Genomic DNA, 13252 nt, shown 5'->3' with positions numbered 1-13252 from the left:
TCTACAAAACACTGACCAGGATTTCTCAAAACCATCAAGGTCATCAAAAACCAGGAAAGTCTGAGAAATCGTCACAGCCAAGGAGATAGGACACCTGAATTTAACATGGTGCCTTAGATGGTACTGAAGAACAGAAAATAGTCATTAGGTAAAAGCCAAGAAAATCTGAATCCTCTATGGACTTTATTAATGTCGATGCACTTGTTAACCATTCACCTGAAGGAGTGGGGATTGGGATTGTTTTAGGGTGGATTACGTGAACAGCTACTGGCTGTCCCTGCCAGTTTGTGCACCGCTCATTCCCTCCGTCCGCCACGCAGCAGATGCTAGGTCCTTACTGTGAGAACACTGGTTTGGGAGGTGCAGCTAGGTGACGGTCAAAAAGGATTTGCCCTCGTGGAGCCAGCTAGAGAGTAAATCATGACTGCGGCTGGAACAGGTGCTATGAAGAAAACAAAATAGATGTTACTCAGTTGGGAGTGGGGTTTCCACTCAAAGATCACTATTAACCCACCTAGAGCTACAGGACTGGGTGAAACGTTTAAACAACAATTTGGATGTAGACTAGAGTCAACCTCCTTGCAAAATGCTGACGTGCTGTTGGTGCTACAGAGAATGCACAGGCAGGTATATTCTGGTCCACGGAGGCCTGTCCACTTGAATGCTTGAGAATCTCATGTATTGGATTGATTCAATCAAATTAATGTGTACCAGTAATCCCATGAGTGCTGGGGACAGAAGCAAATCCTACAAAATCCCTGTCCTCCCAGAGATCCGCTGGGGAAATTACTATAAAGGAATTATTACAATGCACAAAAAACCCACCATTTGGAAACAAAGTGCTCTTCCTCACATCATGTGCCAAACTGAATTCTAAATGGTTAAAGATTTAAGTGTGGGAAAAAGATGAAGCCATAGTGACTGCTATATTGTAAAGGTGTGAAGAAGCGGTTCCAAGTATGACATCAACCACATTTTTTAAAAATATGAAAACCGGCCCCAAACTATAAACATTAAAAAACAACAGTAGGAGCGTCTGGGTGGCTCAGTGGGTTAAAGCCTCTGCCTTCCTCTCAAGTCACGATCTCAGGGTCCTGGGATCGAGCCCCGCATCGGGCTCTCTGCTCAGCGGGGAGCCTGCTTCCCCCTCTCTCTGCCTGCTTGTGATCTCTCTCTGCCAAATAAAATCTTTAAAAAAGCTTAAAAAGTGTTTTAAAACAACAGCAAACTGTAAAAAATCTACGTAAGACGAGGTATGTATTGTTAATAAACAGAGGACAGAGATGGAGGGAGTGGCCAAGAGACACTAACGTAACAGAACACAAAGGATCAATAAGCACAATATCAACCTCTGTAACAAAACAGCAGGGAAGCGCCGCCGCCCGTCGGACTGGAAAAGATCGGAAACAGAAGCGGTGCGAAGAGGAGCGGGAAACCGCTCTCCCAGCGCTTCACTTCACGCGGGGCTCGGGAGTCCTGAAAGGGCACGGGGGTTTCCGGGTCGAGAGTCCGCGCCCTTTGACCCGGAAGTGCAGGCGGGCGGGGCGGTGCCAAGGCGAGAGTGCCTCGCGACACGGCCGTAAAGGCGCGTGGGAGCGCAGCATGGCGCTGTACGCGACGGCGGCGACGGTGCTGGCGGCCGTGGAGGGCCGACGGGGCTCCATCAAGGGGCTGGTGTACGCCAGCAGCTTCCAGGTAGCGGGGTTCGGGGGTTCGGGCCCGGCGGGGGGGGCGGGAAGGGGGGGCCCTGCCTCAGCCGGTGTCCCCTCGGCCGCGCGCAGAACGTCAAGCAGCTGTACGCGCTGGTGTGCGAGACGCAGCGCTACTCCGCCGTGCTGGACGCCGTGATCGCCGGCGCCGGCCTCCTCCGCGCCGAGAAGAAGCTGCGGCCGCACCTGGCCAAGGTAGCGGGGCCGGGCGGGGGTGGCGGTGCGGGACCCGGTGTCCGCGCCGGACCGTGCCCCGCGCGACTTCAGGAGGCGCCTCTGTCCGACGCGCGCGAGCGTCTCTAGCCGCCGCTCGCTGAGGCGGGGTGACCGTGCTGGACCTCCCGCGGCGGGGACCCTGGCGCAAACCCGAGGGTGGTGGTGACGACGAGGAGGAGGGTCGGATGCGGAGCGGGGCGGGTGAGCAGCCCCGGGGAGAGGGTTCGGGGCCGGGAAGCGAGACACCGGGCTGGGCTCCCCGGGCTGCCGCGCACCTGGCCTGTGGCCTTGGGCAGAGCACCTCGCCCGGACCCGGCGCTGCCTGGCAAGTGGTCGCTCAGCGCTGTGACGTCCCGAGACGCGCACTCTGAGGCCTGTCCCTCGTTCCTTCCCCACCCCCAGGTGCTCGTGTACGAGCTGCTGCTGGGGAAGGGCTTCAGAGGGGGCGGGGGCCGCTGGAGACCCTTGCTGGAGCGGCACCAGGCCAGGCTGAAGGCGGAGTTGGCGCGGCTCAAGGTTCAGCGCCGGGTGAGCCGCAACGAGGACCTGTTGCAAGTGGGATCCAGGCCTGGCACGGGTGAGCTGGAGGGCGTGTGGGCAGGAGGGCAGCGCCCAGGCCCCCAGAGGAGAGGGCCTGGTCCTGCCCCCTCACCGCCCATCGCGTCCTAGCCTCGCAGGTGCCTCGGTTCGTGCGCGTGAACACCCTCAAGACCAGCCCTGAAGATGCAGTAGATTATTTCAAGAGACAAGGTTTCTCCTACCAGGGTCGGGCTTCCAGGTGAGCTGAGAACCTGCCTGGCTGCGGGGGGCTCTGGGAAACGGGGATCCAGGGGAAGAGAGAGGAGGGGAGGTGGTGAGGGCGCTCCGGCTTTCTCCTACTTTTCCAGCAGTTTCTCTCTCTCTCCTGCCGAGGCCGGGCTTTCTCCAGCCCTTAACTTAAAATCCTGTTTATTCAGAATTCACGACTTAAGAGGAATCCTTCCAAAACAATGTGCTTAAACACACATTGTTGACTTATACTGCAAGGTAATTACTACCTAGTTAACATTCGTCACCACGTATAATACAGAAAGTTTTTTTCTCTTGTGATGAGAAAAAAGAGGAGTCGGAGGGAGAGGGAGAGCGAGAGCGAGAGCGAGACTCCTAGGCACGAGGAGGCTTCGTACCCGGTGTGCTGAAGCAGGGCTCGGCTCCGTCTCAGGCCCCTGAGATGACCTGAGCCCACATCAAGAGTCAGAAGACACGTCACTGACTGAGCCACCCAGGTGCCCCCTCTTGTGATGAGAACTTTTAAGATCTCTTAGCATCTTTCAGGTACGCAGTACCGTAGCTCTTAGCGTCACCCACCGTGCCGTACATTAGAGCCCTGGGACTTACGTATCTTATAGCTGGAAATTTGTGCTTTTGACAAACTTTACCCCTTTTGCAAGCCCCGCCCCCGCAGTCACAAAGCCGTCCTCTGTATTTATGAGTTCGTGTTTTAAAGAGATTCCACATACGAGTGAGAATATACAGTGTTTGTCTTTGATTTATTTCACTTAGCGTAAGATCCTCAGGGCCCATCCATGTGGTCACAGTCGGCAGGATTTTATATTTTGTCTGAAAAATATTCCCGTGTGTGTACGCATGTGCACACGCACACACATACGTGCACGTAGTTACATGTTTTCTTTATTCATCTAACCGTTGACATTTAGGGTTTCCAGGTCTTGGCGGTTATATATCTGTAGCAAACGGGCCGGGTATCTTTCTGAATTAGTGTTTTCCTTTTCCTTGGAAAAACACCTAGAAATGGGATTGCTGGATCATACGGTAGGCTCCAGCTCTGATCCTGTGCTGAGCCTCTGTGCTGTTTCCCACAGTGGCTGCGCCAGTTCTCGTCACCCCCAGCGGTGATTCCCACATCCTCACCGACAGCTGTTTCTTATTTTTTGGGTAATAGCCGTTCTGACAGGTGGGAGGTGACATCTCATTATGGTTTTGATGCTTGTTTCCCTCATGACTCATGGGATTAATTTTTTAATCCCATATGTTTACACCTTCTCGTGTACCTGTTGGCCATCCGTCTTTGTCCAGTGTCATTCTTTTGCTCGTGACCTCCATTTTCCCGACCCCGTTATAAAAGAGACTGTTTGTTCCCTGTTGTATGTTCGTGGCTCCTTTGCCACAAACTAATCGGCCGTGCAGCTATGGGCTTATTGCTGGGCCCTCTGTTCTGTTGCATTGATCTGCGTGTGTGTTTTTATGCCGGGACCAATTCTGTGTTGTCTGCAGCTTTGTAATGTCTTTTGAAATCAGTGTGAGATCTCTAGCTTTGTGCTTTCTCAGGATGGGTCTGGCTGTTCCGTTCCATACAAATCTTAGGATTGTTCTGTACCTGTAAAATGGCCATTAGAGTTTGTTAGAGGTCACACTGGCTCTGTAGACTGCTTCGGGTAGTGTGGACCTTCAACGACATTCTTCCACTCCGTGAGTGTGGAGCAGCTTCTCGTTTGTGTCATTTTCAGTTTCTTTCCTGGTATCTTACAGTTTTCAGAGTACCGGTCTCTGATCTCCTTGGTTGAATTTATTTCTAGTTTTTTGGGGGTTTTTTGGGGATACGAGTGTAAATGAGATTGTTTTCTTAATTTCTTTTTTCTGATAACATTGGTTTGCAAACTCCCTGGGAGCCTTCCAGGTATAATCTGAAACCAGGCCGCATCCGCGCGGGGCAGGGCCAGAGAAGGGACGAATAAAGAGGCGGACTGGTCCCGACGGACATGTGGCAGGTTTAGTAATAAGGGAGCTTCATACAAGGCTTGCCCTGGGAAGCCAGAAGACGAGTAGATCCCTGCACCCCGGCCCGGCCCCACCAGAATCTTAAAAACAGTTCCTAGATAGGCCTTAACTGGGTTCAGTCACGTGGAGGCCCATGTTGGAGGGTAGTGTGGGTTCGGTTCCAGAATGCTGCAGTGAAGCAGGTCGGATGAATTTGTTGGTTTCCCTGTGGCCATGAAAGACAGGTTTATTGTATAGTGTAGCCTACGAAGTGTACAGGAGCGTTATGTCTGAAAAGACATTTATGTATTTTATTACTAAAAAATGCTAAACATCACCTGAACTTTTGGTGAGTCATAATCACTGATCAGAGGTCACCGTAACAAACTCTGTATTCATGAAAAAGTTTGGAATATTGTGAGGATTATCAGAATGCGACCCAGAGACAAGAAGGGAGCAGATGGTGCTGGAAAATGGGGCCTTCGGTCTGTAAAACAAAACAAACCCCCAACAAAACCTCACTACCTGCGAAGCGTTGTCAGTAGAGCAACATGCGGTGAAGTGAGTTATGCCTGTACGCGGTCCCTGTGATCTCAGCACCACGTCACCGTCTCAAGGCTTTGTGGTTGGGGCGGCCTGTGGTGGGGAAGGCAAGTGGGGTGCTCGTTCCGAAGTCAGGGAAAGGGGTGAGGAGCCGCCTCCGTTTGCCGGGGTCCGGCTGGCAGGTCAGCCGGCGGGCCTGTGCTCTCAGTGACCTCCCCAACACTCTAACCCTTGTGACCAGCTCTAAAATCCCAGACGACCCTGTTTTCTGCCACGTGTCCTGAGTGCTCGGCAGGGGGTTCACTAGCACGGGAGGCGGACGCAGCATTAGGGGCGGGTCCAGTTCTTGCTGGGACACATGCAGGAGAAAACAGATTAAGACCACAATTTCCCAGGGGCGCCTGGGTGGCTCATTAAGCGTCTGCCTTCAGCTCTGGTCGTTCAGGATCCCCGGGCTCCCCCGCATCAGGCTTCCTGCTCAGTGGGGAGCCTGCTTCTCCCTCTCCCTCTGCCTCTGCCCTCCCCCTAGCACATGTGCTCTCAGATAAATGCATTCTTTTTCTGTTTTTTAAAGATTTGTTTATTTGACACAGAGAGATCACAAGCAGGCAGAGAGGCAGGCAGAGGGAGAGGAGGAAGCAGGCGCCCTGCCAAGCAGAGCACCCGATGTGGGGCTCGATCCCAGGACCCTGAGGTCATGACCTGAGCCGAAGGCAGCAGCTTAACTCACTGAGCCACCCAGGCGCCCCAGATAAATAAATTCTTAAAACAAACAAACTCCCCCCCGCCCCGCGAAATTCCCCAGATCAGTGGTAACACCGCTAAGCACCCCCAGATCCAAACCGTTGATTTATTAACATCCCCTAGGTGGAGGCGCCATCGCTCAGGCTGTGGACTCGAGTCCTTGTGTGAGTTAATAAATGGCCCGTGAGCACACTCGTCAGGAACACACAGGTGCCTCCTTGTGAAGCCATAATCACGTCCAAGTGCATCCTGCTGGGGAGGTCGGCTTTCCTTACCGAAGACCGTTCAGTGTTCGGAAGGGCGGGCCCCTGGCGGCGCCGGGGGAGTGTAGCGGGGGCTCCCGTGTGTGCTTTCGTGTTCTCCGTCCCGTGCAGGGAACAGAGGTGCCAAGTGACGGTGTCATCGGGAGACAGACGACCACTGCTCTCCAGCCTGGAGGAGAGGATGCTGGCAGCTTTCCTTTCTCTTTGGCGGGGAGGGCGGGGGGAGGCAGCACTGCCGGGCGTGAGGAGCGGGGAGCAGACATGCCAGACCGGGACCCCCACCTTCTGCCCGCTTCCGGAGCGCGCGTGCCGCTCCCGGTGGAGCGGTTTCTGCAGGGGCCGCTGGATCCCGCAGGAGGTGCGGCCGCTCTCCCGGCCCAGGGGTGGGAGGTCCCATGCCCGTTCCCGGGGCCATCCCAGCGCGCATTTCCCAGCGCAGGGGAGCCTGGCGTTCTCAGCAGCAGCATGCGGCCTTCGGGGAGAGGGTGGCGGCTCTTCCCTGCATGGAGTTGCCCGGGCGGGGGTCCCCAGTCTGGCCCGCAGAGCGGCAGGCCCCAATTCGTTTGTGTTAGAGCCTGCGACAGCGCTCAGTCCCACTAGCCAAGGAGTTTGGACCCGAGTAACCGCATCCGCTCTCTGCATCCTGTCTCCTGTCTGCCGGGCCGGCTGCTTGCGGGTCAGAGGGGTGATGGGTCCTGCATTCGCGTCGTGTCCTTCTGTGCACTTGCACATCGGGACTGTTGCGGCGTGACCCCCAGTCGCGGTCTAGTACACTTACCCAGGCTCTTTTCAGGTGGGGCCGAGGCGGTGACCACCTACAGGGAGGGTGGCTCGAGTGCTCGCTGGGGAGGGAGGAGCCGGTCTGGTGGCCTTGCCAGCTGCCTAGGGCAGGACTCACAACAGCTGGGCCGCATTACTGAGCTAACCGGTCCCTCTACCTCCAGGGCCTTCTGGCTTCCTTGGTAGGTGCCCTCTCATCGGGGCGCAGCGGCGGGCCCGCATCCGTGTGCTGAGTTACTGCTGCCCGGAGGTCGTTAGGGCTGGCCCAGGAGCCAGACTGTCGTCAGCTTCTGGCCCGCCGGGCGGGGTCGTGCTGCTGTGGGAGCCCCGACGTGGAACCTTGTGAACCTGCCTGTCTTTTCATATATCCTGACCCCGCAAGGGCTCATTCGCGATCCACCCCTCCTGTTTTCCACCGTCCGCGCCACAGGGGGTCTCCTTAGGGCCGCCCGCGGTGCGCGTGGGGGGCTGAGGGCTGGGGCTGGGGAGCCATCACCGGCCAGAACGTTCTGGCTGCGGCCGTGGCCGCTGTGGTGCTGCTTCCGCAGGGGCTGTCCCTGGGGGGTGTGGCGCACACGACTGGAAGCTCTTGCTCTCTGGCAGGGACACCTGGTGTCTTTTTCCTTCCAGAGCTGGGAAGCAGAGTCCTAGGGGCGCTCTCCCTTTCAGTCGTCGCTGCCACAGTGCGCAGCCTCAGCAGCTGCTCGGCTTGTGCCGTTGCTTTGTCCCTTTCCCTAGTGATTTGCCTTCTCAGGCGGCTCCGTGACCCCTGCTGGACTCAGGGACAGAGGTGCTGCGCCAGGTGGGGACGCGGAGTCCTGCAGAGCTTTCTCCAGGCTCGCACACCTGCTCCTCGCTCTTGGGGGCTAGGTGAAGTGCACCTCGCCCGTCGGTCACAGCGTCTGGGACGGGGTGTGTCTTAGCGGATGAAATGAGACCCACCCCCAGGGCAGTGTCTGGGCCTTGAATTTTCTGGGGGTCACTGTCCAGCCTCTCTCTCATGGATGCGCAGCAAAGCCTGCGGGACGGCCTGCGACACGCACGCTTCCACGCGATTACTAGGGTGTGCGTGCGATGGCCCGTCCTCCTGGTGTGGGAAGGGTGACAGCGACAGGGCCCCTGCTGCCTTCCTGTGACCTATGCTGGGCCATGGGGGTAGCCTGGGGGCAGTGCTCAGAAGATCCCCCGCTGCCCCTCCCATGTGAAGGCAACCGGTCTTGTGCTTAGTGGCCAAGGGGACACTGTGGAGGCACGTTCTGAGAACGGCACGGCACCCTCCCCGGACTGTGGCCTTGGTGTCTGAGACGGTGGCGGCGTTGGGCACAGCCGTGTGCAGGGGGGGCCACTGCCTTGTTCGGTTCTGGGTGCTCTGCTGTCACCCCCAGGAGCTGGGACACGCATCTGTGGGCTCTCATGGGCTGTGGGAAGCGCCGGGGCAGGGCGTGTGGTGCCCGCTCAATGTCGCCCATGGAGGGTTTCTCCTCTGTCCCTGTGCCTGCAGTGTCGTCTGGTCCTCGGGGAGGAGGGGCGGTCTCGTGTGCCCGCGGAGTCTCCAGGTGGGATTCACCCGGACGCAGTCGAGCCGGTAGGCGGCCGGACCCGGGGTGTTCCCTAGTCCTGGGGAGGGAGACCCCCATGTCCTCAGGCAGGCGGAGGGTGCCCAGTTGGCAGCGTCAAGGGACTTTCTTGATGGGCATCGTCGCTCAGGTTTTAAGGCTTTGCACAGGCTGGCGCTGCGGGACCACAGCAGGGAGGTCCAGTCCGCGGGCCTCCGGGTTACTTTCTCCAGACCCTTCCCGGTCCGGTGGGGGTGGCCTTTTGAGCTCCGCCTCGGTCCCCGCACCCCGAACGTCGTGTTGCCCGGGTGGACTCACACCTGTGCGCAGCCCGTCCCCGTGCTGGGGGCCACCTGGAGCTGGCTCCTTCCTGCTGGGATGTGGCCCCCTCAGGGCCTCCAGAGAGCGGGGTGCCGATGGCCCGTCTCACTCCCAGCGGCCTACGAATTTGTTGTACTTCTGTATAGATTCCTGGGGTCCCGCGTGCCCAGGAAGGCCCCCCTCATTGGGCCAAGCCCCCCCCGCGGGCTGGAATAATCCAGCACCCGAGGATGTAAGTCCCTGAACTTGCTACAAGTGGGCCACTCGGCCCCTGCTGGAGGGCAGGGTGTGTGGGGCAGGGGCTCATTCTGTCGCCTTCGGCGCAGCCAGGGAGAAGCCATTGCCCCACGGCCTGTCACCGCCCGGCTGCACTGGGATGCTCCCCCAGCCTTTAGCGGGCACGTGGCAGCCGCGTCCGCAAGCTGAGGGAGGAGACCCTCTCTTCGCGAGAGTTTCCCGAGCTGGGGGGCTGCCCTGCTGGCCGGGGCTGCCCCTGCATCTTGTGTTAGGGGTCCGCTGACGGGGGGGTGCCTCCGCAGTGTGGCCATCTGCCAGCACAGCCTCGCCCCGCCCCCACTTTGCTCTGCGGCAGGGCCACCGTGTAGTTTCTCCAGTGAGTCCGTTAAAGCGGCCTGCGCTTTCGGCCCGCCCCCCATACTCACACAGGGTCCCCAAGCATCGGACGTAGGGGCCCCCTGCACCACACAGAGATCGCCGGCCGGTTGGGGACCCCCGCAGGCTGTGTGCTCATGGTCTCCCGTTGGCTCCCCCGTGGCTGGGAGTGATCCGAACGGGCGGGCCGCTGCGGATGGGCCGGGGACAGGCTTCCTGAGAAGGGCACTTAGCTGGGGGGCATGTCTGGGGCGGCAGCAAGACGTCTCCACGCCCACCTGCCAGAATCTTCCCAGTTGATACAAGGCCTTCACGGGTTCTGTCTGCCGCCTTCTGGATGGTCTCTGCGCCCTGGGACTGTCTCAAGACCGCGTCCTGGGGCGGGCTCTGGGAGCGGGGAAGGCAGGCAGGACGCACGCCCCAGGGACGGGGTGCCGGAGGGGCTGGGGTGCCCAGACCCTGTGCCCGGCGGTGGCCACGTCATCTCCGTGGCCGCCCGGTAGTGAGTCGTCTGTGTAAGAGACACAACAGATTCTCGTGCGTGGGTTTTCTGTCCTGCTTTACCGAATCCGCTCGGAAGTTCTAGCAGTTTTCTGGCTGGCGTTTCCCGCGTCCCCCGCCCTCCTTGGTTGGATGCCGCGTCACCATGTCGCCTGCCGCGCTGACTGGGTTGCTGAGAGAAGGGGGCACGAGCGGACGTCCTTGTCCTGTTCTCGATCGCAGAGGAAGGGCTTTCAGGGGCTCACCCCCGAGTGCGGTGGCTGCAGGCTTTTCCCAGTGGCCTGCGCTGTGCCCAGCTTGTGCCCTCGACACCTGCTTTGCAGGGTTTTGTCATGAGTGGACGTCGACTCGTCAGAGACCATCAGGGTCTTTGTCCTTCGTTTTGTGGATGTGGGACCGGGTGTTAGGTCTGCGGGTGTGGACGCGTCCCTGTGCTTTGCGCCTCCAGCACCCTGTGGGCCGCGAACAGATGGCCGCGAGGCCAGCCGCCGAGCCCCGTCGCGCCCGTCCTGCCCGCTGTACCTTTCGGTCCTCCTGGACCCTGCGCGCCGTTTTCTCTTTTCACGGGCAGGAGAACCTCCCGACCGCGTCTCCCCTCTTCCCGACTTCAGCTGTGCTTGGCCGCAGAAAGCTCCGCGCACCCCCCACTTCCTGGGGGCTTGACAGCTCTGGGAAGTGCCTCTGCCCCCTCCCCGTCCCCTCGGCCTGTGGCCTGCTGCTGGGAGGCCAGGGTGGTGCGGCTGGGAACCAGGAGGCTTGGGTTTGGCCTCGGCGCTGCCCCCGGATAGCTCTGTGACCCGCTTGGCAAGGGGCGCGTGCTGTGCTCTGCGCTCCGTCAACGGCGGCCGGCGGGCCTCGCACCCGCGCCCCTCGCGTGCGGCGCCCCCGGCCCATCGGCCCCCTGCCCCCGCGGTGGGTGTGTAACTGCTGGCGTTTCGGGGGCGCCTGGATGGCTCCTTGGGTTAAGCCACTGCTTTTGGCTTGGGTCATGGTCTCGGGGTCCTGGGATCGAGCCCCACATCAGGCTCTCAGCAGAGAGCCAGCTTCTGCCTCTGTCTCTGCCGGACTTTCTGCCTGCTTGTGATATTTGTCAGATAAAATCTTTCAAAAAAAACAAAAAAACCAGCTGGCGTTTCTGGAGCGCCTCACTCGTGCCGGATACTGTACGCATCTCGCGTGGAATAACCCAGTTCTCCCCGTGACCGCTTCCCAGAAGCGGGACGGGGTGTGACGGAAGGCACCTGCCCCCGTGTCCCCTGCTGGAAGGTGGCGGAGGTGGGACCCTGGGCCAGGGCTGACCCGAGTGCCCACGTGTTCCCTTACCTGCTGCCTCCGTCACCAGCCATGCGTTTCTCCGCAGCAGTCTGCGGCATCTGTCGCGTGAGGTCACACGTGGAAGGTCCAGCCTAGTGCTCGGCCGGGGGGACTCAGAACGTTCCCTGCTTCTTGTGCCCTGGCAGCCTCGAGGACCTGCGGGCCCTCAAAGGGAAGTGCTTTCTCCTGGACCCCTTGTTGCCAGAGCTGCTGGTGTTCCCGGCCCAGACGGATCTGCACGACCACCCCCTGTACCGGGCCGGTCACCTCATCCTGCAGGACAAGGTGGGGCAGGTGGGCGGGAAGGGGGCGCACGCGTGGGTCGGACGGCGCGGGGTCCCCGTGCGCCAGCGCCTCGCTCCGCCCCCCAGGCCAGCTGCCTCCCGGCCATGCTGCTGGCCCCGCCCCCGGGCTCGCACGTCCTGGACGCCTGCGCTGCCCCAGGCAACAAGACCAGTCACTTGGCCGCTCTGCTCAGGAACCAGGGGTGAGTGCCCCGGCCAGCCAGAGGGGATGGCGTCTGAGCCCACCCTTGGGAAGCGGGAACTCTGTGTTCCAAGCAGGGCGTGCAGGCTGAGAGCACCTTCCTCTGAAGAATCCCATGCGGACCTGGAGTGGTGGGGGGGGGGGGGGGGGGGCACGCCCAGCTTCCCGTGGGGGCGCCGCTGGGAGATCGGAAGCCCCCGCTCGGGTCCCGCTGACCAGACACGGTCCTGTGTCCCGAGTGGACGTGTTCTTGCATGTCACATCTGTGGGCCCTTGGGGGCCTGGTGATTCGCTGCAGCTGTCCCCTGTCCCCCAGGAAGATCTTTGCCTTTGACCGGGACGCCGCGCGGCTGGCGTCCATGGCTACCTTGCTGGCCCGGGCTGGAGTCTCGTGCTGCCAGCTGGCGGAGGAGGACTTCCTGGCGGTCTCCCCCTCCGACCGGCGCTACCGTCACGTCCAGTACATCTTACTGGACCCTTCTTGTAGCGGCTCAGGTGAGATGGGGACAGAGGGTGTGTGAGCGACCTGCGGCTCTGGGGTTCGCGCTGGCCTCGGGTTTAGCTCAGACTCTCCTCGTCCGGTGACCCAGGCCAGCGCTCTCACCCGTGCAGCAGGGACTTCCGCGCGAACCGAGGCCATCTGCAGCTGACGCTCTGTCCTTAGGCATGCCGGCCAGACCGCTGGAGGAGCCCGGGGCAGGCACCCCGAGCAAGGCGCGCCTGCAGGCCCTGGCCGGCTTCCAGCAGCGAGCACTGCGCCACGCGCTCAGCTTCCCCTCCCTGCAGCGCCTGGTCTACTCCACGTGCTCCCTGTGCCAGGAGGAGAACGAGGACGTGGTGTGGGACGCCCTCCAGCAGAACCCAGGGGCCTTCAGGTAGCGGGGGGCCGCCGGCGGGCTGGGGAGGGGGGCCGCTCTCTGTACCCACAGCCCTGCCGTGCTCCCCCGCAGGCTAGCCCCCGTCCTACCCTCCTGGCCCCACCGAGGCCTCAGCACTTTCCCAGGGGCTGAACATTGCCTCCGGGCCTCCCCCGAGACCACGCTCACTGGTGGCTTCTTTGTCGCTGTTCTGGAACGGGTCGAGGTGTCGAGGTGAGTGGGGTGGCGGTGGCTGCGTGGAAGGCGCTGGAGGACCAGGCTGCCAGTGACTCAGGGACTCTCCTCCTAGCTCGGTCCCCGAGGCTGAAGCAGCAGCACCCGAACTCACGGCCGGCGCTGCCCGACGGAGGAAGAAGAGACGGCGCCGGGCCTCGGCTCCGGGCACGCCGCAGGTCCGCGGAGCCGAGCCTGCTCCGGGGGGCAGTTAGAGCCCGGGCCTCCGCGCGGCTCAGCCCGCAGCCCTGCGTGACAGCTCCGTCCTTCCTACTGCCTGGTCACCGCTCTAGGAAGGAAAGCGGTAACCCTGGCTCTCCAGCGGGGACATGGTGGACTTCCTTGTCCTGGGGCCCCTA

The 13252-nt window shown here is 60.5% G+C and overlaps 1 protein-coding gene and 1 long non-coding RNA gene across 5 annotated transcripts; one reads left to right on the top strand and one right to left on the bottom strand.

The window, feature by feature from the left end:
* Positions 1–149: 149 nt before the first annotated feature.
* Positions 150–1520, bottom strand: LOC132026617 (uncharacterized). Its single transcript, XR_009406949.1, has 2 exons — positions 1350–1520; positions 150–442 (listed from the first exon to the last, which is right to left on the bottom strand). It is a non-coding gene; the product is annotated as an uncharacterized LOC132026617 (long non-coding RNA).
* Positions 1521–1537: 17 nt separating this feature from the next.
* On the top strand, positions 1538–13224 carry NSUN5 (NOP2/Sun RNA methyltransferase 5). Of its 4 annotated transcripts, XM_059414671.1 has the most exons (11): positions 1544–1695; positions 1782–1904; positions 2328–2502; positions 2595–2703; positions 8514–8597; positions 11463–11601; positions 11688–11803; positions 12119–12297; positions 12467–12677; positions 12753–12893; positions 12970–13224. In XM_059414671.1, exons 1-11 carry the CDS (start codon positions 1603–1605, stop codon positions 13106–13108), a joined length of 1509 nt encoding a protein of 502 aa, XP_059270654.1. In that variant the 5' UTR covers positions 1544–1602; the 3' UTR covers positions 13109–13224. The 4 variants fall into 4 exon arrangements, with proteins under 4 accessions (XP_059270658.1, XP_059270657.1, XP_059270654.1 ...); XM_059414674.1 differs by lacking the exon at positions 1782–1904 and having other exon boundaries at positions 1543–1695; XM_059414672.1 differs by lacking the exon at positions 8514–8597 and having other exon boundaries at positions 1547–1695.
* The last annotated feature ends 28 nt before the right edge of the window (positions 13225–13252 follow it).

Source organism: Mustela nigripes, chromosome 11 (assembly GCF_022355385.1).
Source record: "Mustela nigripes isolate SB6536 chromosome 11, MUSNIG.SB6536, whole genome shotgun sequence".
Classification (NCBI taxonomy): Eukaryota; Metazoa; Chordata; class Mammalia; order Carnivora; family Mustelidae; genus Mustela; species Mustela nigripes.
This window is presented reverse-complemented; position numbering and strand designations above follow the sequence as displayed.